General features: G+C 44.9%; 2 protein-coding genes across 5 annotated transcripts in view; one reads left to right on the top strand and one right to left on the bottom strand.

Annotated features, from left to right (window-relative positions):
* Positions 1–3,551: 3,551 nt before the first annotated feature.
* CCN1 (cellular communication network factor 1) lies at positions 3,552–6,705 on the bottom strand. The gene is made up of 5 exons (XM_079981954.1): positions 6,313–6,705; positions 5,741–5,957; positions 5,004–5,351; positions 4,599–4,801; positions 3,552–4,480 (listed from the first exon to the last, which is right to left on the bottom strand). The coding sequence occupies exons 1-5, from the start codon at positions 6,373–6,375 to the stop codon at positions 4,181–4,183; spliced, it is 1,131 nt and encodes a 376-aa protein (XP_079838080.1). The 5' UTR covers positions 6,376–6,705; the 3' UTR covers positions 3,552–4,180.
* A 1,592-nt stretch (positions 6,706–8,297) lies between these two features.
* Positions 8,298–27,874, top strand: part of DDAH1 (dimethylarginine dimethylaminohydrolase 1) — a 126,559-nt gene continuing 106,982 nt past the window's right edge. For 3 of the 4 annotated variants that reach the window (XM_079981708.1, XM_079981707.1, XM_079981705.1), the window contains exons 1-2: positions 9,010–9,154; positions 15,226–15,323. The gene's annotated coding sequence lies outside the window, so the exon portion shown is untranslated. Of the gene's footprint in view, positions 8,382–9,009; positions 9,155–15,225; positions 15,324–27,874 lie in introns of those variants that run through there. The other variant, XM_079981706.1, reaches the window with a different exon arrangement.

The following is a 27,874-nucleotide window of genomic DNA, read 5'->3' as shown; positions in this document are numbered from 1 at the left end:
AGCCTCAACTCTGAGCCCCCAACTGCAGATTCCTACCTGTGTATAATAATGTTCTCTTATTTAAGAAACGGTCACGGTGCCTCTATTAACATCCAGGTAAAGAGCAGAAGGACAAGGAGCAATACTGCCAGCTGCCCCTGAGCTGGAAGGGGCTTGATTCAATGTGATGCACGGCTCAGATGAAAAACCAAACAGAAATACAGTACCCGGTGAATTCCTGTAACTTTTCAAGGAACTGCTGGTTGCAAACTTGCCACTCATTTGAGCACAGGAACGTCTCCACACAGCCACAGGAAATCAGCTGGCAGGTGTATCAAAAACGCAGTTCATTGTCCATATACCCACCGCCCTGCTCCATGAGGAAAAACAACATTTAGTCCTCTTTTAACTAGTACATTGCTCCTTCCCGGGATTAAATAGGAGCCTGGCCAAACATGCTTCAGTTAGTTTCAAACCTCCCTTGTCAACAAAAATATTGTACAGACAAGTTCAGATGTAGCTGCAATTGGTGGCCAGGTGGTACTTAAATTCCAAACCAGCTCAAGATTCGAATGCCTTGCGGGGAGAGGAACATGACTGAGCAGAGATAAGGAGAGCTGCCATTAGAATAAAATAAAAAAAGTGAAGTGGAAGCTATGCTTATCGAGACCCTTGGCTAGTCATTTGATTGTGATGTATTACATTTATTAGTCGAACGCACGCCAGCAATTTGGTGGTCCGTTCTTGCCTTAGACCTTCGTAGGAAATGAATGTATGAATGAATGCATGCGTGGTGCTGGAAACCATAGCTGATGTCTCCAGGACGGTAGTGAAACTGTAGCAACACAGCTCCCCCATGTGCATATGATGACAGATGTGAAGCTGTGAGGAATGCTAGATTTGAAAAGGGAATCCTGGGTTCAAATATCCGCTGAGCTTTTTTAACCAGCTGTCTGCCTCTGCCGAAACTTCCTCACTGGACTGTTATTTTAAAAGAATAACAACTCCACGTTGCCCAGGGATCAAATTAGACCTGCTTCATCAAGCTGCAGTGTTCAGCTGATGGCTTATTCATATAAGAAGTGCTTGCATGACCCACACCGCTTTTATTTTGGGGGCACCTTAGGGCAAGATGCTCTCAGTGGACCTCCCACTGATGTTCCCACCTGCTCCTTGTCACTACGGCCCATTTGCTACATCTCCCTCTGGCCCCAGCCTGCCCCACCTTCCAGAGAAAAGAGGACAAGGCAAGCAAATATTATTTTCCTTCTCATCATTCCTCTCCCTGATTGTTCACTTAGAAAGTGCAGGTGAACAGGTAGTTAGAGCAGTAAGAGCAGGAGACTCTAGGAATTGGCAGGGGGCCTTCCCACTTTGCCATGGGCCTTGGCAGACGCCCAGCCATGCCAAACTCTTGACACCAGCCTTGTGTTTAACAATTGCTCCGCCTAAAGAGCCTCTTGTACATATAGACTCACAAGACCTGTCTTGGCAAATCAGGCCAGCTCATTTCCAAAAGAGAACAGTTAAATGCATCTGGAAGCTTTTAAGGAAGATTGTGTACATCACCCAGAGAGCTCTGGCTCCGGGGAGACTCAGAAATGCCGCAAACAAACAAAAGTCTTTCCTTACTGTGCTTCCTGAATGCCTGGTGTTCACAGGTATGCTACCTCCGTATGGGAAGGTTTAATTTAGCTGCCATGGCTAATAATAACCATCGGTAGCTCTGTCGTTCATGAATTTGTCTCGTCTCTCCCCCCCCCCCCTTTTAAAGCCATCTAGGACCTAACCAACCAGTCAGGACCTCAAACCCTCAAGGCATTACCGTAGACCTACAAAATGGATGATTAGCAGTGGGTGTGTTGAGGCTGCACATGGTGCTCTCATAATCCCTTGGGAAAGTGTCTCCACCTGGCTGGATCTAAAAGCAGCCATTGAATCCCTTTTAGCAGAGTTTTCTATAACGTAGGTGCGAGGAGAAATATGAACAAGTGGGCCCTTCAGGAAAGTGTTAGTGTGGAATGCATTCCAGTTCAGCATTCCAGTCAGCCAGCCATGCCATTCTTCAGAATGTTCTCTTCTATTTCCCCTCCTACCGGACATTTTTATACAACCCTGCCCCCATCAGCTGCTTTGGGGTTTCCCCACCTTCTAGTTTGTTTGTTTTTGAATACCTGGCGCTCTCTCTCTTTCTCTCTCTCTCTCTCTGTGTGTGTTTCTGTAAACTTCAAGGTTCACCCAAGCCTTCTATTCTACTTCCCACTTGTATGTGGGTGGTACCATTTGGCTGCATCAAGGCATCAGCACTCGTAGCTGAACATCAGAAACCGAAAGCTTGAGCCAAAGGGTTTCCAAAGAATTGTAGAGTCGGAAGGGGCATGCAATGCAGGAATCTTGAACCCACAACCCTGAGATTAAGAGCCTCATGCTCTTAATGCCAATTTGGCCCAATTTAAGACTAGGTATATAGCATTTGTGTGAGCTCTGCTCGCCAAATGGCCTTGCACGAGTCCCAGTCCATCAGCTCTAAGCCCCCTAACTATGAATGGAAATATAAATTAGCTTTGTTGCTGGATTGTTGAGGATTGATAAATTATGGACTCTGAAGCACTCTGAACACCAGAAAATAGGATTGAAATTGTTTAGACCTTGGCTACACACCTAGATCCACTTCCTTGGGAGGAAGCCTCACTGAACTCAGTTGAGACCAGTAAATATAAGTTTGTGCTTTCTGTTCCTTTTGAATAGTTCTGTTTCCTTTACTCTCTTTGACATTACATTGTAGGGGGGGTGGGGAGAGAAGCAGAGGCAAAAGGAGAGGCTAGTTCTCCGCCTGCTGGAAAAATACTATGAATTCCTAGCATTCTTTTCCTTTTTAACAACATGTTTACTTTTAATCACCATGTTATTTAGGATTAACACAAGTAATTGCTTCAAGCTCATTTAAGTTTGAATTTAGTGAAAGCAAACTGCCTCCTGCAGACTGAAGGAAACCTTTCCCCCACAAACAAAGAAATGTATTCATCTGCAAGAAGCAGCAGCAGCAGCAGCAGCAGAAATCCTTAAAAGCACTAGCAACAACCTATTTAGCTGCAGAGTGAGTATGTTGCATTTTAGAGAAATGCCATCAATAATGAAAAAATACTTTGGCTTCACTGCGTACTTAACAATCAGTTTATGCTCTGATTTAGAATCCTTAAGAACTGACCTGGAACAAGCACAATGCTGTGTTTAAAGATTACAAGTACAAAGATATGTATAATTTAATTGAGCAAGAGTTACTAACTTCTTTGGTAAAATGATGGCAGAACTAAAGTAAGTCTAACAATGCAATGCTATACATGTCTATTTATAAACCGCACTGAGTTCAATGGAACTTACTCCCAGGTAATACGTGTGTATAAGACTGCAGCCTCAAAAGCCAATGCTGAACATGTTTAGTTGAAAGGAAGCCCTCTAGTGCTAATAAGTTTAGTGAGACTAACCTTTCTTAGAAATTGCTTCCCATAGCCATCTAAAATTCCATAGCATCTCCTGCTTCTCTAAATCAACACACCATATTAAAAATGAAATTAGGTAAATATTTCTTTATTAAATGATTAATTTCATAAATAAATTCTCTTAATTCATTGAATATAAAATTAAATCATTTACAACTTATTCCAGTATTAGGGATTTTTTTTCCTCCAAAAAACAAAAAAGCTACATTTTGATAAATAAAATATTCAGCTTTAAAAAGAACCGATTTCTGTTTGTGGGTATGAAATATATAGCTGGTGCCTATAGCTGCCATAGGCGAGGACTCCAAAAGTGCCCACCTTAGGAAGGAATGTAACCTCGAACAAGAGTTTGGAACAACAACTAAAGCATGATATTATGTTGAACAGTAAGAAAATGAAGGTTTTCGTAACCAGAACAGACGGACAAAGTATAAACAGATCAGTTACAAACAGAAATCGGTCATCATGAAAGTGCTCCAAAATGAAGCAATAAGATTGCTCCAGTACTATGAAGCTTTAAGTATGCTCAAACTGTTGCATTAGTATCCAGTTGCACAGTGCATTTTTTATGTGTCTCAGTGTTGCCCTCCAATGGACAAACGCACCACTTCCGTAAGAGTTCATTTCTCCACTGTTACTTCAAAAAAAATAAAAAATAAAATTGGAGCAAGCCTTCTGCTGAAGCCTGCACAAATCACAACCTAGTCCCTAAATTTGTGGATGTCATTGAATAGCCGGTAATTAGGATAGGCCTCGTTTGCATGGGGGCAGTTGTAGTTGCATCTGCAAGACTGGATCATCATGACGTTCTTAGTGAAGGTCTCTCCGTCGTCGCAGCGGAAACGGATCTTGACAGTCCTGGTCTGCTGAGGCGTGCAGCATCTGCTGTCCACACATGAGCCGCAGTACTTGGGCCGGTACTTCTTTACGCTGGAGCAACCTGCGTAAGTGAACTTGACTGGCTCTTGGGACTTCTTGGTCTTAGTGCATTTCTTCCCCTTCTGGAAGGAAGAGATCAACAGCGTAAGTTAGGTTGCAATTCCAGCTAAAAGGCTCCCTCCACCCAAAAACGACCTGGGAATTGTTGTGGGACCGTAAAGGGGGCTGTGTTGTTTTTACCTTTAAGGAGTCGTAGCTGGGTTGTCCGCAGGGTCTCACTTCACATATCCTGGTCTCTTTGACTAGTCTGCAGTCGGGATTATCGTTGGTGACTCGGGTGGAGACGCCCGTCCCACAGGTCTTTGAGCACTGGGACCACGAGGTTGTCTGCACAATGCACTTTGGGTTCTCAAAGGAGTGAGTGCGTGGCTCAGATTCAAAGACTTTAAAAAAAAAGGAGGGGGGAGAGAGAAAACAACAGTATAAATTTCTCATTCTTACGAGCTCTTTGTTTCTCTTCTCATCAACATGCATAGCAAAACACTGTAGACAGATAATCCCCCACACGAAAGAATTTCCAGTGGTAATCCCCCCTCCCCCTCCCTGGCAGAAGAACAACATGACCCTGGTCATCTTAAAACTCACCGGGTAACATTTTCAGCCCTCCTTTCACGATGGCTATGAGCTCATTGTTCCTGGTTAGCTCTCCTTCGGAAGCATCCTGACCAAACTCTTTGTCCATGAAACCTTGCAAGTCATCCAGGTTATCTTTGGAGTCATCACAGACCCATTCCTCGCAGCACTGGCCAGGGACTTTCACTAGCCTTGGGTTAGGGCAGCCCAAGTTAGGAAGGGAGAGTTCTTGGGGGCACAGCGGGATACAGCCAACCGCTCCATCGATGCATGTGCACTGGTGCTTGCAGTTGGGCTGGAAACTTTCTCCGTTCTGGTAGATTTTGGAGTTGTACTCACAGGGTCTCCCTTCTGATTGTGCTGCAAAGATTAGGAAAGAGGAGAGAATTGTAAATGGGGGCTCAGTCTGCTGAAGCAGGGTGTGTGTCCCCCCCCCCCTTTTCTTTCTGCTCTGTTAAATTCGATTTATGGTAAAGTTCCCTGCAATCCCCAAGAGCTCTAGGCTAGAACAATAAGTTAGTCAGGAATCACTTTTCCTTATGCGCTGTTAGTGCAGCCCAGACATAGTGAATTGCATTCCAGACTGTTGAAGTCATATGCCCTTTTGCCAATCTACCAACAACAAAGCATAACCATACATGGACTGAAAATTACTAAACTTCACCGCTACAAGGACTGGTTGGTAATATATATATATATATTTATATATATACACACTTCAAAGGGAGCCAAAGCCACAAGCTTTTTACCTCTGCAGATCCCCTTCGGAGCTGTGGAGCTGGCGCCGAAATTGCATTCCAGTCCCTTGGTGTGATCGCAAGGCTGCGTCTTGCTGCAGTCCTCGTTGAGCTGTTTAGCACAGACTTTACAACATCCACAGCCGTCCAGGACCAGACCGACTCCCGGGGCACATCTGGGGACCTCCAGGGGGCATTGGCAAGCAGCTGGGCAAGAAGAAGAAAGCACCTGGGGAGGAGAGATGGATAAAAAGTTTGGTGAGACACAAACAGGTACAACTGAGCAAAGCAGGAAACAGTCGGCCTCCCTGCCATAAATGCAGACCAAAAACACAGGCACGTCACCTTTGATCATTGCCACTTCAGAGCTCAAGTTCCTTATATTTCTATGAACTGGCAAGAATACATTCTCCTCCCTTCCCTCACAACAGGCGTGCCGGCTGCCTCTGCCTTCTCCCAACTTAAGTATATGCGTCCCCAAAGCCACACTATATCTTATTAAAAAAAAAAAAAAACCTTTCTGCCCACAGCAGACCAGAGAAAGAAGAATCCTCAGCAAATGAGAAAGAAACGTCCACACCTACCCTGTTTACTAACTGAAGGAGTGCAAAAGCCAGGACGAAACAGCTGGTTCTCTGAGAGTTCATCTTCGGTTCCCTTTTTTTAAGGCGAAGGATTTCTGGTCTCTTTTCTCCCTTCTTCAGCCAGAAGCAAACTTGAACAGAGAGAGAGAGGGGGGAAAAGTAGGACCTAAACGGTTTCTCGGTGTTTGTCTGAGCGAAGTGGCGGTGACTTTTTTTGTTTTGTTTTCAAGAGCGAGTCGCGAGTCCTGGAAAGCCTCGGGGGCTCGCCTTGCTTCTCTTGCGGGGAAGGCGGAGAGGAGGACCCGGCTGCTTTCTCTTGGCTCCCTCTGCTCGTGGCGCCGCGCACTTTCCCGGGGATCCCTTTGCCGTCTGAGGAGGCTCCGAGAGGGAGCAGCCTTATATAGTGTGCAGGCGCCGCGTGCTGCAGCTGCACTGACGTTGAGCGTTCCAGAATTCTAAAGCACCAGGAATTGTAAGGCATCTCAGGAATGTTTCCTTGGCGCGGTTTGCATCCAAGCTCCGCCCTGTCTAAGCGGCACTTTTTCCCCCCTCGCCGTCTCACAAGCAAGAAAACAGGTTCTCCCTCCCCTCCCCTTTCCAGCGCTTTTAAACAATCGCGGAGTTATAGATTGTAATATCGCAACACGCACGCCTCTCTTTTTTGGGGGTGGGGGGTGGGTGGGGGGTAGAAAATATTTTGCTTGGCTATAAAGATTTCTTCTCTTTGCCACCCTCCCCCCCCCCGAAACTTTCCCCATTTGCAGCCTAGGAAATAAGCGCGTTAGACATATTGTCCCGGTGTGTTTGCTAAATAGTTTATATGCTATTGAAGATTAAAGAGGAGGGGGGGTTGAGGGGGAGGGGGAAGAGGCATGCAAATTTCTTAAGACATTCGGATTTGATCCAATAGTGGGATGAAAAGGTGTATCCCTTAACTAAGACCCAGATTGCGTCTTTTAAATTTTTATTTTTATTTTTTTGAATGGGGCATGGGCAAAAGAAATTACTCCCCGTTGTTTGGACCGGTTCCAGGGAGCGGGGGGGGTGCTCTTGTGCCCTTAAGTTTTTGGGTTATGGATTATTATTTTTACCTTCGGTTACCTTGATCTCGGAAGCTCCGTTTCCGCTATTTGAGGTCATATCAAGCAGAACGTCGTCTCCAGCAGCTCCCTCGCCCTGCAGCTATTAATTAACTTTTCTGGGTTTAATTGGCACATTTCGATGGCTCGAAAAGCAGCTAGCCAGACCTCCACGCTGCAAATGTTTCCAGCTTTTCAGGGAAAAGGTTCGGCTTTCCTTATCTCTCTCTCTACCTTTTAAGCCGATAATCTTTAAACTTGGGATGTTGCTGCAAGAATTTCGGGACGCTGAGAGTAAACACACACACACACACACACACACACACACCCTTTCTAAAGGTCCTTTTTATGATTCTTGATTCTTGGTCCGTCTTGAAGGGGGCTGTGAGTGTGTGTGTGTGTGAAATCTGCTTCAATAAAAGCAAAATTGAAAGTGGTTCCTATGGAACAATGAACTCTCCGTGACCTTCCCCTCTAGCGTGGAATGATAAGCAATTAGAATATAACAACGCCTACCCTGCACGTCCCGGCTTAGCAGTATTCAAATGATGTTTTTGTTTTTTTGTTTTTTTACTATAATGTGGAGAATGTTTTGAAAGCTATACAGATGATAAACCATATATTGCAATACACCTACGGCGTTCTGTTCAAAATGCGTAATAAATAAATAAATCCGAATGTTCCCTATTGGCGCTTTAATTACGGGAAAGGCAAACACTTTGGTGAACGTGGGCTCCCATAATAAGTCATTTAAAAGCGATGGCGGGCCTTCAGAACACGCCTTACTTTGCAAGCCTGTTGTTTATGGGTTTTGGGGGTTTGTTTGTTTGCTTATAGTATTTTCCTCTTCGGTTAAGTTTCTTTCCTAATGCATCTTCTCTGGTTTTAGGATTTGGGTTTTTTTTATTATTATTATCGTGGAGGGCACGACGACGACACAGAGGTGTTCCTAGCTTCTGTTGTGGCGTCTTTCAACCCTCCTTCATCGCCGTAAGTATTTCCAGATGGCGATTCAGACACCAGACGTAACAATATTTCCATATTTGGTCGAGCAGTAGTCCGCATTTTCCACATTTTTCTGCACTGTTACCCAACCACAAAGCATTCTTGACAGCTTCAGATGTTGTTAAATATAGACTTCACTTTTGTTCCCAGGGCAGGAAATTCTTCGGAATTCTTGGTGGGGTGTTTTTCTTCTCCTCTCTACACCCCCCCCTTTTCTCTCTCTCTTTCCCCCCCCCCCCCCAATCCTTCACGCAATCTACCTATTATGGTTTAGGAGGAATTGCATCGTGGCTTTGCTGGCCTGTTAGTGACAAATACATAACTTAGAAGAAATATCCCTTGCTGGATATCTTATTCCCCTGGGGAGGGGAGAGGGGGGGGTTGTTGCTGCGCTTAACTTTTAATAAAGCAACTATCAATTCCGTCCGCGCCCTCTGATTTCCAACCACAGAAACGTGCTGCTCCCAAGCAGAGAGACCATGTAGCAGTGGGGGGCGGGGGGTAGGGGGGGAGAGAGAGGTTGTTGGAGGCGATGCGAAGGGGGGGAAAGCAATGTGATCGACCTGGCCGCCTCCCATGGCCATACGGGTTGTGTCTTATATGCGCTATTCGACGCACAGAGGGTGGCCCGTGGCGGGGAGGGGAGCGGACCCCTCGCCAGCCCCGCTGCTGCTTTGGAGCAGGGCAAACCCAGACGGCTCGTCGCCGGGTCCGCACACAGGGAGGCGTTTCAGAGGGGCTGGGAGCGTGTTTCCAGGGTAAGTTGTTGCTGCTCCTGGGTCCTAATTGGAGGGGGTGAGGTGGGGGTGCGAGTGTGAGTCTAAGTGAGAAGTTGGGGGCAATGTTCGAGGGATAATAAGCAGCTTTGTTAAATCCTGCAGGGAACTTCAGAAATGACAGAGTGGCTGTTGTTGTTAGGTGTTTTTTTTCCAAGGGAAAAGGGGTTGGGTGTCTCTGCAGCCAGGGAGGTAGAACCAATATAATGGAGCCCTGTGTCCTGGGGGGGGGGGGGGAGGCGGGTTGAAGCACCAGCTTGCAGAAGCAGTTTCCACGCACATATACGGTTTCCCTGTCTCTCCCCTTCGACTAAAGGACTACACATGTAGCTCAGTTGGTACAGCATGAGGCCCTTAATCTCAAGGCTGTGGGTTCGAGCCCCACATTGCAGGGGGGTTGGACTCTCGGTGGTCCTCATCGTCCCTTCCGGCTCTTTCAAATATGGGAGTATTTTCTGACTAGCTCTAGACACCTCCCCCCCCCCCCTCAAAAAAAGGAGGAGGAATAAACACAGGGTTGGGGTCGTATAAAAGACCTGTCTTTTTGTGCATCCTTCAGGAGGGAATTCTCCATCCCTCTATCCCCACCCCATCAGAAGACAATATGAGGTAACCATCTGTCTAAAAAGGAATTGAGTCCAGGGTTAACGACGATTGCGTTCCCCAGTGACTGTTCACCGGAAAGGGAGAAAACTTGTTTCAGTAGCTCGTGGCCCCCCCCCCCAAAAAAAAACCCCACGCCTGTCGTAACCGATGGGAGGGGTGCGTGGGGGTCGGAGAGGAGCCGAGGTGTGTAGTGGCGCCGCCTCCCATTTGCTCCTCGTCGGATGTCAGGCAGAAAGTGCTGAGTGGGGCAGCCAGGGAAGCTGCCTCGTCACTGTTCGGGAGAGTGGGGTTTCCCCCACCCCACCCCTCTCTCTCTTTGCCCTCTGCAGCCGGGGTGGTGGGATCGGATCCCTTCCCTTGCTGCCGGGCCTTTGCTTTGGGAAACCGACGTAGCAGAGGGGGCTTGGGGTGGATGGAGAGAGAGAGAGGAGATAATTGCCAAAGTGATTTCCGGCGCGAGCTAAACAAACTCCCGAGGTTTCCAACCCCGATCCATATTTGGTGAAAGTCTTGAGGAGTGTCGTCATCCGCTAGCCACCCCCCACCCCGCAGGAGGAGGACGACGACGATGTAGCTAAAAGGGTAGGCGTAAGGCGCGTCCGGCTCTCCTTTTAGCAAGGCGAGCTCATTTGGGGTCGCTGACCCTGCAGCGTTCCAGAGATCCGGATCACTCGGGAATCTCTGGGCACGTGTCCCGAGCCTTTCCTAGAGAGGGGTTTTTCCTCCCTTCCGCGCCGTCGAAGATCCTCCCCGCGTGCGCTCTGCCTCGCTTTGCTAAGCCAACAGCAAACCGGGTTAAGGACTTGGTACCCCGGGGCCCTTCCTGCAGGGGACATAGGAACCAACTCCTAGAGGACTAGGGCCTTTTGCCGCACTCACCCCACCCAATAAAATATTCGAAGGGTGGGGCAAAGTTAATAGTAGGCTGTGTGTGTGTGTGTGTGTGTGAGTGATCAATTAATGTGGAGGATGGATTACCTGAGCCCCCCCCCCCCGAATATTTATTCAAGTTGGCATCCTTGGCAGGAGATGCTTGGGGTGGGGGGGGGAGAGGGAGAGATGAGCCATGCAGGCATCTTCGGCTGGATTTGGCAGTCCTTACTGGCCAGAGGTGGGTGGCTAGGAGTGTGGTAGTTTAACTTCCTTTCTTAAGGTTAAGTTAAAAGGCATAGCTTCTAAAATTGCCAGACTGGCTTCACATGCGACCAAGAGCATGGGAGCATCGCTATAGATAAGGTCAGTGGTCAAGCGGTGGCCAACCTGAGAGGTGCATCTGGGGAAGATTTGCAATATTACGGAGGGTGCTAAGGCCTGTTTCCAGGGCCGTACACAACCGCAGAGAATCCGAGAGTAGGCCCCAGTATTTTCTCTGTGGCACTTTGGTGCACCTCTCTTAGATCATTTCGTTGCCAGCACAATCTATTTGTTGGCTCTGTTCAATCCATAGAGCAGCACTTTCCAAGCCTTTTACTGAAGTCTGGCCTGAGACTCTTACCTGCACATCCTATTCATTTGCTTAAGAACTGGGAAGCTGCGTTCCCGGAAGCTGGTGCAGTCCTACATGCGCAGTGGCACATGGGTCCTTTCGCCCACATCTGCTAGCCTGGCGCTCTACCCTCAAGGTTTCCTTTCGATGCTCTTTTGCCACGTCTGCACAATCCATTTTCCCCGGAGTATCCTGGGAACTGTGGGTTGTTGTGGGTGCTTGGAATTGTAGCGCTGTTAACTCGTTTCATATTGTCTCCTGTGAGCATCTGCTGCAACACTGTGTCAAGGTCACTGTAACTGCAGAAATGACTGCATGGTGCACCAAGGTATAGACCCTCTAGTGCTGTGAAAATATGTCCCTAGGTCCTGATTGGCCTTTTTGTAATAAAAGATAGTATCTGGCTTTGGTTTGAAGGCCCCCCAGTTGCAAAACCCACATGTGCCTGGATACAGCTTGTCGGTTCAGTAGCTAATCTTAATGATTAGTTAGTATTAGGGTGGGAGCAATCTAGGTCTGTTATTTTCTATTCTGTACCTGACTTCCCAAAATTAACTCTACACTGCTGGCCCTTTTTCAATTGCCCTTTCTTGGTCCTGGGTTTATAACCTCCTTAATGAAGCATTGCATTTTCGCTGCTATGGCTTCTTGGCGTAAACTTGGCTCTGAATCTGGATGCTTGGCTCCAGGCGACTGGATAAAGTGTGTGGGCTTGCAGCTCAAAAGACAATGAATGGGACTGTTTGGCTCCTGTTTTTGTGAATCCCAAGGATGTCAAGATAACAGCCTGAGTTTCCCCCGGCTCAGCTTGCGGAGCTACAGGTTTGATGGCCATATTACCTGGCAGGGTTGGTTTTCACCCTAGTCAATGATAATTCAAGCATCCCTTACACCAAAGGAACTCCTGGGAGCTCCAGGTCTAAGGGCACACTTCCAGGAGAATCCTTTACATGGCAGCAGGATGGGATGAGAGCGAAAGGAAAGACAAGATAAAACTGATAAAGCTCACCTTACCAAAACTATTCCCACATATTTTCTTCCCCCAAGAGAGCTCATAATTTCTTCCCCTCTTGGTTTGCCCCCTGGCTCTATCCCAGTAAATGTGATATCAAACCCACACACTTCACATGGTCCCATTGGGAGCCTCTAAAGCAGGGGCGAATTTGTGCCATTTTACAGTCCTGAGCTGAATTTTAAGGAGTTGAATCCCGCAGCTACGTGAATGACTTTTGAATTCTGATTTCCCTGTGAGCATTTCTCAGGTGCTTTTCTGTTGCAGTCTTTTCTGCAGTCTGTACCTTAGAGAATGAATCTGCTTCTCTCTAGACACACATTAGGATAGCATATATGTATATATATTTTCCTTCAAGATTGCTGATTGCCGTTATGTCATTAAGGGGGTTTGTCCTACAGAGGGAAAGAGTGTAAAAGAAGACTGGAATGATTCTGTTTGTTTCTAAATGAAAGCCGTACAATTCCTCCCAGACAGGAGGCAATGTTGAACACAATCAATTGCATTCTGTTTTGATCTGAACATTTCTGCCCAAGGAAAAGCCTTGCATTCGTGTATTGTAAGCATATGCCAGGGCTTCTATAGCAGTGGTTCCTGAGGCGATTTAGCTGCAACTACAGGTGCTGCCACAGGCCATGCATGGTGAATTCAAGACCAGCCCTTCAATATTCTCCTTGATCAATGGAGCAAATACTGCTTCACTGAATTGTGAGAGGGGCAGGATCTGCAATTGTAGAAACCAATCAGTTGGAGGGGTGGCTTTTCTTCTCTTCCACATCCCGGGCCTTGTTATCCTGAGGCAGTGGGCGATCTCCATCAACGTTTCTTCTTCCTCAATCCTTCTCCCATCTATTCCTACATTTATCTCCCATGAGCCCAGTTACTTCTTGCCTCTTTGCTTCTTCTCCTCCATCCCATAGTATAGGGATGACTAACCTGTGGCCCTCCAGATCCTGCCAGACCAGAGTTTGCCACCCTTGGGCCTCCAGCTGTTTTTGGACTACAGCTCCCATCATCCCTAGCTAGCAGGACCAGTGGTCAGGGATGATGGGAACTGTAATCCAAAAACAGCTGGAGACACAAGTTTGGGAAACCCTGTGCTAGACTCCCATCAGCCCCAGTCAGCATACCAGTGATGGGAGTTGCAATCTACTACCATTTGAAAGTCCACAGATTAACTGCACTCTTCTTGGGAACAGACTTTAAATAGATTTCAGAAGTTCAACACAGAACATCTTTGCGCCTATAGCATGAAGGTGACTTTGCCCCTCCACACAAACCCCTCTTCCCCAAATAATAATTCACAATTCTCGTCATGGAAGGAAATCCTAATGTTTGGCTTGCTAGCACCAGTTGCATGCCAGCTTTATGATGCTTTGGCTGGAGGTGGAAACCAGAATTCCAGCCGGTCTTCTTGGTCAGCCAGGGCTCATGAGGCAGTGTTGTGTGCTGTGGGTTTCTGCTGTGCTGCACTGACTTCCTGGAGTAGCTTGCAAAGACATGACAACATCAGCAGCAGGAGCTGACCACAGCATAAACACAGCATTATGGCATGTGGACTTCAGAAACTATCAGATAAAGTTGCCCCTTCCTTGACATGCCAGGAATTGAAGCTTGAACTTCTAGTACAGGCTACAATAGGAGAGAGCAGAACTTGACCCTATTGTGCGCTACTGGGTCATCTGAGTTTCTCGTGTTCATTTAGGGACAGTAACTCAACCAAGGAGCATCTATTGCATGAATGCCCTGAAAATATATATTGAGAATGAAGATGGATGGCAGACATGTCCAAAGGCTAGTGTCTAAATGTTCTCTTAGGAAAGCTTTTGCTCAATGGAAACACCTTTTGTGGTGTTCTTTAACGTTTCCAGATTCGAGTTTCTCCTTCCTATGTCTTTCATTCTTCTCCTTTTCTCGACTTTGGGTTTCTTCCCTCAGCCCTACACTTTTCTGCATTTAATGTTTGTGCTTACCTTTGAATGGGCCTCTCCTGCTGCCTTTGCCAGACCACTGGTTCCTGCAGCCCTAAATCATCCCTTCAGTAGTAAATGTCTTGGTTCTGTGACTCACAAGGGAGGTGAAAAGCTGGGGAGGGGGCCAGCTAAACATGGAAATGCATAGAGAAGACAGCGGAACTGAAGTATGACCTCAGTGTTTAATGTTCAAGTGGTTTCAGGTTTTTGCTTCCTTGGTTTGCACAAAGTTAACGCAGTATTCTTCAGGAACAAATAGACAAGTCTACATTCCTTGTGCTACATCTGTATAAACAAGGCCTGCTAAGAACAGGTTCTGGGTGCTTTTTCAGTCCCTGGGAATAAAGATGTTCTTTCATTCCTGTGCCTCTCCTTTCTTCTTCTGCTGTATCTTTGCAGATCTGATGGTTCATCTTACCTACAGAGCCTTCTGGAACTTTCTGTCTCATTTGCTTATTTTTCTTCAGAGAATTAAAGAGGGTGTGTGTGGAAATCTAGCAGTTACCCTGGCGTTATTCAGAATTGGGGGTTCAGGACTGAAGGTGGATGTTGAAAAATGTTTCGTTTCAAATCGAAGAGGTGCAGGGGCTTGAGCAGGAAAAGCTATGTTGCTTTTCCTAGAAGAAGCCCCATCCCCTAATGTGGTTGTGGTTACTTAGTGGTGAGGAAAAGGTCCTTGGTACATGCTCAACAATGCTCACTTTTTATTGTAACCAGTGCGGATGGTGCTGGCATTTCAAACCACTTCAGAGGCTAAGCCAAGCCCTAATCAGCCCTGAACCATATATTGGATGTGAAGAAAATATGTACTAAATCGTGCAACTTTTTTCCAATAATGTGGAATCCAAATAAAAATAAACACAGTTTTCTAAGAGCCAGAACGGACAAAACATTTTCATGTGGTGGTGAAAACATTTATGTGTGGCGGTGAAAAAACCCCCTCATGAAATCTTTATGCTGTTTTTCATCTGAACAGGAGAAGGCTATTGTGACTGACCTGTGAACTTTTAATAACCCGTAAAATGACTGGACAACGAGGGACATTGGAGGGAGAATTGCAAGCTAAACAAGAAGGTGAGACTACTCAGCTTTTTGAAAGGTTATTGACTTCCTTATCATAAGTTCTGGCATGGCAATTTCTGTCTGATGTGTGTTTCTGTGTTCTGAAACTCTTCTGAAATCAGATAGAAGGAGAATAGCTGGGCGATGATGATGCAATTATATTTGATATGAGCATTTTTTTGCTGCATAGCATGACAATCTTAATTGAAACACCTACCCTGTTCTTATACACATTTACTCATTAATGAAAGTAGCATTCTGTTCCTAGCTGCTACTAAGAATATACACACCAAGTTTCAACTTTTTTGAGTGCCTAGAAGCGTCTTAGCTGTTTGGGGAGAACAGTTTTATCCCTCATTTCTAGGAAGACCCTTGCAGTTGTCTCCCTTTTGGACTTTTTGAGTAATCTGCATGTTTTGGGCAACCCGAGTGCCAAATATTCAGCTTCTCTGTTGTCAAGAAGTTCCTTAACCATTTGGGGTGAACTTTTGAGCCCTCTGTTTTGACGGAATAGTGTTTTTAGCTTTGGATTACATATGTGCCAAGTTTCAGAGCTCTAGGTCCTTGGGAACTTTTCTAATAATTTGGATATCCCCGTCAGTTGGAAACAAGCGTGCAAGACTCAAATCACCAGAACCGGCTGAGACGAAATCAAGAGACCAAATAAATGCAAAGGAAACACAAAATGAGTTCTGCTATAACTGCTAAATTTTAGTTACAGCCTCAGTATGATCTAGTTTCAATTTAGCTCCAATGTGCAAGTAACATGTTACCTTGGGATGTGGCTTTGTGCATTATGCAGAGGGTTTGAAAGGAAGCAGGAGCACTCTTAGTCTTCTGCACTTCAGGTTGATGTGCAAAGGAGGAATTCAGGCTTCTTCCCTCTAAAAAGATGTGTGATCTGTCTGTGGCAGATGTTCAAGCTCCCCTTTCATTAAAGACATTGGGAACATGAAAAGCAAAAGGGTGATTCATGCTTTCATCTCCCCCATACTTGCCACAGGCAAAGCTTCTATATGCAGAAAGATATGTCAGGGCTGATGATGGCTGGTGTGTGTGGAGAGATAATCTAGTGCATTTGTGAGCAGCAGCCAAGGATGTAGAGGCAAATAAGGGCTGAGTCCATGCATGGTGTTAATGACGTAATTGTTTTGCATGGTTATTTGCAGAAGGAAGCAGCATATGGAATGTGTGGTCCTTTCCCTTTATTATTATGCCTTATTTTATCTAGGGTACTTTTAGCTCCCTCTTTGTTAAAATGAATCCCGCAGTGGAAACAATATCACAGCATATGTTGAGGACTATAATCATGAACACAATAAACAATGAACCAATTCTAAAACAAATAGCAAACAGTAAATATCGATCAGATCACAGATCAGTTCAGCGAGCTTGCAGTATGCGTAACTTTGTGTTGAACTTTTGTTATGCCCACTAGGCTGCAGAGGCCAGGAAACAAACTGGCTGTCCTCTTCATGGCTTGGTAGCAATCAGTAAAGACTGCAACATGTATAGCAGCAGAGGAGGTGCTGAAGATTGGGGGGCCGGCAGAGCACATATGGTGCATATGCATGATGTCACGCATGTCAGAGTGACGTCATGTACGCGACATCATGTGGCAGCTTCAGGAACATCTGGGGCCTCCTTCACATCAGGAGGAGGAGGAGGAGCTGGCCACGGAAGCCGTGCCATGCTTGGCTCCACACTTGGCCTCCTCTCCCCCCCCCCATCATTCGAGGTATTGGAGGACCTGTGCCCCCCAAATATTTTTTGGGAGGGGAACATAGCTGAGCCCCAAGGTTGTGCCCCTGTATAGCAGCAAGTGTGCAGCTGGCCACGTGTTCCTGTAATGCATGTTTCTGTTATGCTTTTACCTGTGACAGAAGGTGTTCTTGTGATAGTTGCCTTCTCATGATCATTGAACCCTTTTGCACCAAACTATCTCCTACAATCTCACCAAATCCCTCTGTCCTGTTTTATACCAAAGTCAATCATGTTTGCTCAAGAATGACTCAGTGGCTTGGATCTGAACTTGTTAATGCAAGGCAACATCCCAGTTTCCACTCATTGCCTCCTCCCAGAGCCGCTACCTGGGCCACATTGTTCCAGAGGGTCTCCCAAATCCTTAGAAATGGCTCTTTAAGAGGGCACGGGAGGTGCAGCGAGAAGGAGAGGGTAGGAAAGTGCCATTGTGTCATCAGATGCGTTGCAAAACTACAAATTCCATGATGCAGTCTGATGTTGGAGAAAATATGCATGATTGCGAGTGATTTGAACAAAGGTAAAACGCCAGGAGAGTGCACACTGAATTTTAATTTGACTTTTCAAAAAGTCACTGTTGGGGCTTGGAAAATGGAAGTGGAAGCATACTTTTCTTCTCTACATTTTGCACATAACTGCTGCAAACCTGTTAACAGATTTTGCTTGCAGTCAGGATGCCAGATTATTTCGTCCTTTGCTGTTGAATATGTGAGCTAGTTGCCAGCTCCAGTACTCCTTTTCTAGTATTTTTCCTTAAAGGTTCCTGCAATGTGCTATATCTAAATGTTTTCTTCATCTCCTGAAGTTCATATAATGCTTACATTAATATTTTCCCCACTTCTATATGACCCAAAAGCGTGTTAGGCATTTAGAGAACAAAGCGAGAAAGGTGCTGTCCTTTCTCCAAGGAGCTTAGAATCTAATTTTACACATGACGGAACAACAAGGCCATGGCAAACAATAGGAGAGATGGGGTGAAAAAGAACAAAAGATCCAGCACGCTAGGTAAGCTTCAGTCATCCATTCAAAGAGCAAAATATCACCATGTAACTTAGGTGACCGCCTGCTCGCAAAATAAAAGCCACATAGCCAGAGCAAAGAATTAATGAGCACCCCTTGTGCGGAAAGAGGTCTGCGTGAATTTTAGATTTAATATTGCAATCCGAAGAATGTGCAAGTTAGTCAAAGCTGAAAGTCTGAGAATAATTCTAGCTCTAATAAAATTATTACTTGTGTCAATGTTATTTATATAGACGTTCCCCCTCCCCCCCCTTTATCCTTTCTTCGTATTCATAGAATCCACTGGATAGATTATAAAAGCAATACATAACTGTACTAAAAACAGCAACTAAAAAATAGAGCAATAGGAAAAAATGCCTTAAAAGCTATGCTGTCAACTATAAATTCAGTAAACTAGGATGGTTTCGGTTTGGTGCCCAGTGAAAGGCTCCAGGTGAACTTCTCTAGGAAAGGAGTTTAAAAACTAGGTACTCTTTCTGGTAACACCTGCCTAACTTGCGACGTGGGAGAACTCAGAGAAGGGCCTCAACTGCCAGTATTAATTGGTGATCAAGTCCTTGGTCCAGTGCCATTTTATTGGGAGCAGGTGGCACTGTGGTCTAAACCACTGAGCCTCTTGGGCTTGCCAATCAGAAGGTTGGCGGTTTAAATCCATGAGATGGGGTGAGCTCCCGTTGCTCTGTCCCAGCTCCTGCCAACCTAGCAGTTCGGAAGTACACCGGTGCAAGTAGATCCAGTAGATACCACTGTGGCGGAAAGGTAAATGGCATTTGCGTGCGCTCTGGCTTCTGTTGTGCCAGAAGCGGTTTCGTCATGCTGGCCACGTAACCTGGAAAGCTGTCTGCGGACAACGATGGCTCCCTCGGTCTGAAAAACGAGATGAGTGCCACAACCCCATAGTTGCCTTTGACTGGACTTAACTGTCCAGGGGTCCTTTACCTTTACCTTTTACCAATGCCATTTAGTATGTTAAAGGTAAGAGCCAGCATCGCGAATTGTGCCTGAAAATAAAGTGGGAACCAATAAAGCTCTTTCAAGATTGAGAAATACATCCATTCATATTTTGTGGGATAACTTAACTGCGTCAAAACTGGCAGAGAACTAGTCTCCTGCTTCCACATCAGTACAGCCTGGGATGATGATCAATGGAGATCCATGTGGTACAGAGTGGTCCAACTTTTCATGCCAAGTGGGTTGCAAGGGTACTTCAACAGGGAACTTGTGGGCCACACACTGCCTCGTGGAGGCTGTGTTGGGAACAAGACCAAAAGTGAACACACACACACACACACCAGCCCTTTCCCAAAGCTGGCTAAGTGTGGTGCTGGGCTTTAGGAAGGAAGCACGGGGTGCTGGCAGGGTCCTGGGAACCCCTCCCCCACTCCTTCCCAAAGCTGGGAAAGTGCTTTTACATGTACGTCTCAAGGTAATTTACAGACATAGTCTATGGGACAATGTGGCTCTTGGCTCAAAAAAGGTTAGCTACCTCATATCTGGTCCCTCATTTCCAGGAACTGGAATGCAGAAGCATACATCTCACTGAACATGGAGGTCCACATATTTGTGGAGAAATTTCCAGAGGATTGTGCTGACCTCATATCCTATGAGCTAGTTTCTGTCCCAGGCCATATAAGTTCCAGTCAGGAAGGGGGGAGTGAATCCACTGACGCAGATGTCACCTAAACCGACATAGCTTTCATTGTCACAATGACTACAAATAGAATTTGGTCACTCAAGCAGTCGACTGAACAAACATATAGGATGATCAAACTGCTGCTGTCCTAATTCAGAAAAAAGCTCCTCTTACCTATGTGGTTTGGCTAATTTATCAACAGGAGACAAGTGAACAGACATGATGTCACTCTTATATTCATGGAGGCATTCCAGGAAACCTTGGGGTCAACATACCTGACTTATTGACGAATTATTTTTTTTAACACACACACCAACCACAAAGACCCCCATTTAAATTAGTATTTAAATTGTGCCTTCCGGTTTTATTTCAGTGAGAGTATAAACCATGTGCAGATAAACTAAATATGTAGTCCTCCTTATGTTGTCATGCTGGATGTAGTGATTGTAGAGTTGCTGTTCCTTGCCTAAGCTCTTTGCATGACACCTTAGCATAGCAATACAGTGGAACCTCGTGTTACGTACCGTCCTCCTTGCGAACACTGCGGGTTACGAGTTCCGCTAACCCAGAAGTAGATGCTCCCGGTTGCGAACTTTGCCCCGGGATGCGAGCGGAAGTCGTATGCTGGCAGCACAGCAGCAGCGGGAGGTGCCATTAGCGAAAGCGTGCCTTGGGTTATGAACGGTTTCAGCTTAAGAACGGACCTCCGGAACAAACTAAGTTCGTAACCAGAGGTACCACTGTATTGTCCCCAGCAGCAGAGTTTAAGCGCAGGGGGAAGAGGCAAAGGGAATTGTAGAATCGTAAGAGTTGGAAGGGACCCTGAGGTTCATCTAGTCCCTGGTTCCCAAACTTGGGTCTCTAACTGTTTTTGGATTACAACTCCTATCACCCCTAGCTATCAAGACCAGTGGTCAGGGATGATGGGAATTGTAGTCCAAAAACAGCTGGAAACCCAAGTTTGGGAAATCTAGTCCAACCCCCTGCAGTCCAGGAATCTTTTGTCCAACATGGGGCTCGTACCCATGATCCTGAGATGAAGAGTCTCATTCTCTACTGATTAAGCTATTAAATCCCATTATGCAAAAGGAAGTCCACTTGCACAAAACTGGATGTCACTTATGACTGTGTCTGCTAATTTGCTGTATTTCTTTTGATACGGGCAATGGGTTCACCAGACGTTTTGGAAGGAGGTGCACATATCACTTTTTTTTTTTTTTTTGGAGTAACCTTATTTCAAAAAGAAAAAGGATGTTGCTGTCAGTGCAGCTTCTCCCATCACAGACTGAAGCAGAAATCATTTGGAAGCTTGTATTTTATACTTCAGTACCTTCCTTTCCGAGGGACTCGGGTGGCGCTGTGGGTTAAACCACAGAGCCTAGGACTTGCCGATCAGAAGGTTGGCGGTTCGAATCCCCGCGACGGGATGAGCTCCCGTTGTTTGGTCCCTGCTCCTGCCAACCTAGCAGTTCGAAAGCACTTCAAAGTAGATAAATAGGTACTGCTCCGGCGGGAAGGTAAACAGCGTTTCTGTGCGCTGCTCTGGTTCGCCAAAAGCGGCTTAGTCATGCTGGCCACATGACCCGGAAGCTGTACACCGGCTCCCTCGGCCAATAAAGCGAGATGAGCGCCGCAACCCCAGAGTCGGCCACGACTGGACCTAATGGTCAGGGGTCCCTTTACCTTTACCTTTACCTTCCTTTCCAGGAAGCCTGGCAACTAACTAACTAACTGACTGACTGACTGACTGACTGACTGACTAAATTTCATAATTCATCCCCCTACTGTCTGTGGGCTCAATGCCTCTGTACTTGCTTCTCAGCTTCCCCGCCTCCATCCATTTTTCTAATTGCCTTGCAAAGTTAAAACAAATGGCTGATACTACATCCTGTTGCAATGAGTTCCATAAATTTATGCTAACATTCACAGTCCTTTAAAAGGTTGAAGCCCTCTCACTTTTGGAATGCAGATAACTTCTACACGCTTTACTTCTACGCAAACTTCTACGCGCTTTACTGTACTATAAGCAGAAATCATTCTGCATTAAATCTTAACGGAGTTCGATGTACCGAAGTCCCACTTGCTCACAGTGAGATACATGCCCAGTAGTCACATCTGGTGCCCAGTCCACACATTTTACTACGGGAGAGAGGCAAGAATTCCCTTTTGGATGTTGTGTGAGAAGCAGGTGACTGTGTCAGCTGCACAGCTGCATTCTCTACCAAGTCATATATAATGTGCAAAATCTGTAGGTCACAAATGCACAGCAATCTCTTGACTTTTCTTCCTTCATGAACTGAGCCCACTGAAATTCGCTGAGCGTGTCAGATGCTGGTGAGATGATATGAGTGTTTATTCTGTGTCATTTGCTTTCTGATGTCACATTCACACATGCAAGTCACCACTTGGTGCTTCGGGATGAGGGACCCCATCGTGTCTCATCGTGGCTGGAAGTCTTTTCACTCCAGGAAATTATCGACAGTCACTCTCTGTTCTTCTTCCTTGCAAAGTCGTCTATATCAGTTTCTGTTTGGCATCCTGTCCCTCCTTAGCCACGCATGGCATTGCTCTTGGAGATAAGGCCTTCCTGCGGAAGAGTGGGCATTTACAATGTCATGGGACCTCCACATTTAGGCAGCTTTGTGTTCCTGGGAGGAAAAGCCTTTGAGAAGGAGAAAATGTAAGCAGACACGATGTCATCTTTTCCTTTTTTAAAAAAATAATATTTATTACTTTTCCAACAATTTAAACACTACAAAAAAGAAAAACAATACAATACAATACAAAAACACTACATAACACTAACACATTAAACTAACAAAACAAAACAAAAACAATTTAAAACACATCAAATAATTTCAGTATCTTATCTTTCATTCACTTATTTCCGCGACCTCCTCACACCTCCCTTTTTGTATTCCACTTCTGTTAATTGTTTCAGCAATTCCTTTCCATCTTCCTCTGTTTTCAATCCTATAATTATCTTAACACATTCTAACCTTATTTTTTCCTTTAATACTCTATTAATCTATTTATACTTAATTCCTTATAACATTTCTACTAAAGCCATATAACTTCATTCCAACATTTTTCTAGCATTCATTAATTTTACAGTATTTCCGTAAATAATCTTTAAACTTTTGCCAGTCTTCTTCCACCGACTCTTCTCCCTGATCTCGGATTCTGCCAGTCATTTCCGCCAGTTCCATATAGTCCATCAACTTCATCTGCCATTCTTCCCGGGTGGGTAAATCTTGTGTCTTCCAATACTTCGCGATGAGTATTCTTGCTGCTGTTGTTGCATACATGAAAAATGTTCTATCCTTCTTTGGCACCAATTGGCCGACCATGCCCAGGAGAAAGGCCTCTGGTTTCTTCAGGAAGGTATATTTGAATACATTTTTCATTTCGTTATAAATCATCTCCCAGAATGTCTTAATCCTTGGGCATGTCCACCAAAGGTGAAATAATGTACCTTCAATCTCATTACATTTCCAACATTTATTATCGGGCAATGATGTCATCTTTTCCTACCGATAGGGAAGACTTGCTGGCAGCCAAGAAATCATGCATGTACTTTAAGAGTGATTGTTGACCTGGCGTTTCTATTTAGGAATGCACAAGGACCTGCCCACCCCAATATTACACGCTTGTGAATAAAGCAAATGGTGGCATGTGAAGCTAACCTCTTAGCACAACTGGTTTCCAAAACTTGATGTTATTTCATACCTGATGTTCCTGGTTCATCTAAATGGAGTGGAGTGATGGGTTCGGGCCGGTGGGAGGAGTGAAATTTTGTAATTCTTTTATTTCTCCATGAGACTAGAAACAGATTTTAGGAAAGAGAAGAGCAAGGTTTGGAACTGTGCTCTCCCAAAAACAACCTCGACCCCTGTCCCTTCCAACCCTACAGTTCTGTGATTCTATAGCGGCATGTGCAATGCATAATTCTTACTTTGACATCCTGCTTTGTCAGCCCAAGCCAACTTCAGCAAAGGATGTCCTGTTGAGCCAGCCAGAATTTTAAAGCAGTGTAGATCACACATCCCTGGGAATAAAAGTACATTTCCATGTTATGCAGCTTGTGGGGTGTAACTACATCTTTAATTGTGGCAGATGACCGGCTTTTATACTGGTGACGTAAAATCCATTCATTCGCGGTGCTTGCTTAAGGAGCCTTTTTTGTTTTATTGTGGCAACGTCAACGGTGGTTTCCCTGTGAGGGATTCCTGCCCGCATCTGGCTTCCTAGATTATACCATAAAGTGCTAAGCAGTTTCCCTAGAATCACAGAAAAGAGACTGGATTCTACATATTTGGACATGTCTAGACACTTTCATAATAGCTCTGGGACGCATAAGCAGGAAGTGCAGTAAGACTGTGGTAGAAATGTTTGTCGGTACATATGCCACCGCCGATGGTAATGGAAAGAAAGCATGGCCATGGGCATTTTTTTGTGTTGTTTCGGAAAGGTGTTGTTTTTTCTTATCAGTATTGTCAATAGCACATGGTAGAGATGCAGAACCTGTGGCCTCTAGATGTTTTCTGGACTCTCAACTCCCATCAACTCCAGGAAGCAAGGCCAGTTGTCAGGAACAGTAGACATTGCAATCCGATAACATTTGGGGGTTCACCAGTTCCCCATTCCTGGCATAAGGTAAAGACTGTGCCAGGAAGCACCTTCAAATACTGCATTAACATAGTTATTTAATATAGTTAGAGAAGCCGAGATTCCTAGTGTGAAGTGTTAACATTGTGCCAGAACATTAAATTATCCAGGATACTTACTGACAAGTATTTCCTCCAGCAAACAGTAAAAATCCAGCTCCTGCGTCTGTTAGGTATACAATAAAATTATGAATTGACGCAAAGCTATCCGCCTGTAGAGCAGTTGACTTTTATATGCCATTACACTTTTGACCTTTCTTTCGGTTTTGCTTCTTCACCTCCAGCACTGTCTTTTTGCCTACCTCTCTTTTTAATTGTAGGGTGTTTGCTGTTCCAGCAATCTCCCTTGCTGGAATATAGCACTTTGTGGTGTATAGAGAACTGATGGCAGCATGAGAAGTGATATTGCCCTTTCATGCCAGGTAACAGGGAGATAAGTAAATACTGTCTATACCTGGTGGTAACTGACACAACTTAAATTAGGAAGGGTTTGCATTTTCAGAACGTGTTGGATATATAATTCTGGGCTCTGCAATGGCAAGGGAACGATCCCAGATCGAAAAAAATGTCATCTTGTTTTACTGGCAAAACTTTTTCAACATATGCCTTGTAAACAGCAAATGTGTAGCGTACAGATTTCCTTGTCCACCTTTTATGCTGACTTTTCTCAGATTAACAGCAAAGGCAGAGAGTCTGTTTATAGCCGGTTCCATGTGCTAGCACAATGCTGTACTGTTTGGCTTGTGGGCTCTGGAGGGGAATGTTTTAAAAATATAAAATGGTTCCATTGACTTTCTTCTTCTTCCTTAATTCGGGAAAACATTGCTGTTAATATTAGCTGGTGGAAAAGCTTCCTTTTAAGAAAAATAGCAACTCAGTCCTATATATGAAGCTTGAACTGTTGACACAAGAGAAAAGGCTAGAATGTTGTTAGAGTAGGTGCAATAGTGTTCAGAAGGGCTGGATCGAGGATGCAGTAAGAGGAAATTCCTCTCTGTCTCCTTAACATATCCTGTGTAGGAGGCAGTCAGAATAGCAACCCTTAAACTTAATGGAGCACAGAGCTAATGTCCAAATATTATTCCTGCATAACCACTGGAATGATGGGGGTAAAGGAACAAGCTAGGTAGAAGTGTTGCTAACTTTCAGCTGTCCCCAGAAAACCCTGTGAATTGTCTTCTGCTACCACAGAATAATCACTCCCCTATAGAGGAAATAAGCGTCTTTGTTCTTCCCACCGATTTCAAGGCACCTTGAATGTTTCCCGTTGCCCTGCAACCAGTGTTGAGCGGAATCATTCAAGAACAGTAACACTCAAACGCTGGAATAGATTAAAGATTTAAACTCTGCAATGGCGAGGGAGGGGTCAATGTTGGTGCCATTTTGAAAAGTAATGCACAGGTATGGGGGGGACATCATTGGACTGAATCTCGTGTCGTTGTGGTTCATACCACTTGAACTTTATATGACTTGAACCAGCAGAATGGTAACAAATCTTTTTAGTCTTAATTCCAATAAACCCTACTCCATAAGCACTACTTAGTAAATACAGGTAAATTCAGCACTACTTACATACCTGCTTAGTAAGCACTAAATTGAATGCTAGAGGATGTGGGTACTCCTCCATCTCTGTCCCTCCAACTCTGCAGCTTACTGAGCTTTGCTCTTGACCATCTCCCCCAATTCCCATCCCCGATTCCCAGGTCCATCACCAGTTGTGATCTGCAGCTCGACCCTCTATGATTCATGGCTTTCATATTCCAAGTTGATGCTTTTGCCTGATACGCAGCCTTCTATATACTGGACTCCTACAAACTCAGAGCCATGTGGATATTCATTTTGTTGTCTGACTCACCTTTTCCTTACCTCCACAGGGCAGCGAGCCTATGATCCTTTGTTTTCTTCACACTGAATATGCATAACAAAAGTGCACACACCCAAGAGATTTGGATAGGGGAGTTCCGTTATATCTATTTCTGTGGAGAAGGGCCAACTTCTTACAGAATGCAATGCTTAGGTGGCCATATTGAACTGTGTCACGTGGAAAAAGCCACCAAGTGTGTTTGCTGGGGGGGTGGCTTTGGATGAGGGGAGACACCGATTATTATTTACTTTAATTACTGGAATACTATTTATTAGATCTCTTACTAGCCATAAAGCAAAAGTAGTAGGAGCAATCTTTGGATTATATAAATACTTGACTAGTTTGCATTGCAGGTTAAAATGTTACAAATACATTCCTCATGAAATAGGATAGAAAATAATTAATATTGGTGGTGAGGTTGTAGGCTGAAGTGCAGTTGAGGGTAGAGATGGGGACCAGGAGGCCTCTTGAAGCTGGATAAAAAAGTGTGTCTGTAATCTTTCGGACTTAGCAGTTTCCTCTTCCCTGAATTTCTCATTCTTTTTGAAGGCTCTGCATCTCGATAGAGTCAGGGACAGCTGGCATGATGACAGGAGATGTAAAAAATGAATGCTTTGTCAGCCTCCGTCTGGATGCTACCATTATTTTAATGCTAATGTGGTTTCTCCTCAGTCTTTTTCCCATCTGAATGTAGGGAACTAAAGCCTCCTGATATTTATGGGATTTTACTAGATTAGCTTTTTTTTTAAAAAAAAAAAAAAAAAAAACCCCCCAAAAAAACTTTAAAGTGAAAGAGGCAGTTCATTCAGTAGTGGGGGTTTGCTGAAAGTGCCACCTCAGATAAAATATTACAGGAGTCAAGTAAGTATAAATAAGACTCTTGCCTATGAAATGGCTTCTTATGTGAATTTGGGATTAAGGCCAAGAGTATGTCTAGGTTTTAGGGAAATTTATTAGCCGAGGTCAACTGTATTTCTAGGACTCGGAAGATGGGATGGCAAAGAATTTGCCAGTTGGAGTCAGCTACATCCTCAAGTACCATGCCTTCCTTTTACTGAGAGTTTTTTCTCTCCTCTCTTTTTTTATTTCACATTTTGAACTCTTAGGATGATACTGTTTGCAATTTTGACTATTATGCATCCTGAATCGCAGCAGATTAGTAATAGTACCACATACTGAACACATGAGTGCAGCACATTGTTCTTCTGAGAAACTGCCAAATTTTAATGGCCCCCCTTTTTTGGAGACACATAGCTTTGCTATAGGATATTTCTCTCTCTCTCTCTCTCTCTCTCTCTCCCTCTCCCTCTCCCTCTCCCTCTCCCTCTCCCCCCCCCCCCCCGCTTTCTCCTACTTTGGTAATTCCATCTGAAAGGATATACTGTTGGCCATCTTAGCTGACACACCACTTATCGGTTGCTTGCCCTTTCCCCCCTCGAATAACTTCTTACTGGATTTTGTAAACAAGGATCATAGGAATAGCAAATGATACAAATAAATAGACCCTCCATCTGGTCGCATCAGATTGTCATGAAGTGTTGTGGGAGTAGATGGATGTCCGTGGGCTGTAGTTAGGATTCCTGCCTTCTCTTTCCAGGTATTAAGCTTGGTTTGTATG

This window comes from Podarcis cretensis, assembly GCF_951804945.1.
Source record: "Podarcis cretensis genome assembly, chromosome: 6".
Lineage (NCBI taxonomy): Eukaryota > Metazoa > Chordata > Lepidosauria > Squamata > Lacertidae > Podarcis > Podarcis cretensis.
The sequence above is the reverse complement of the archived record's forward strand: the minus strand, read 5'-3'. Positions and strand labels throughout refer to the sequence as shown.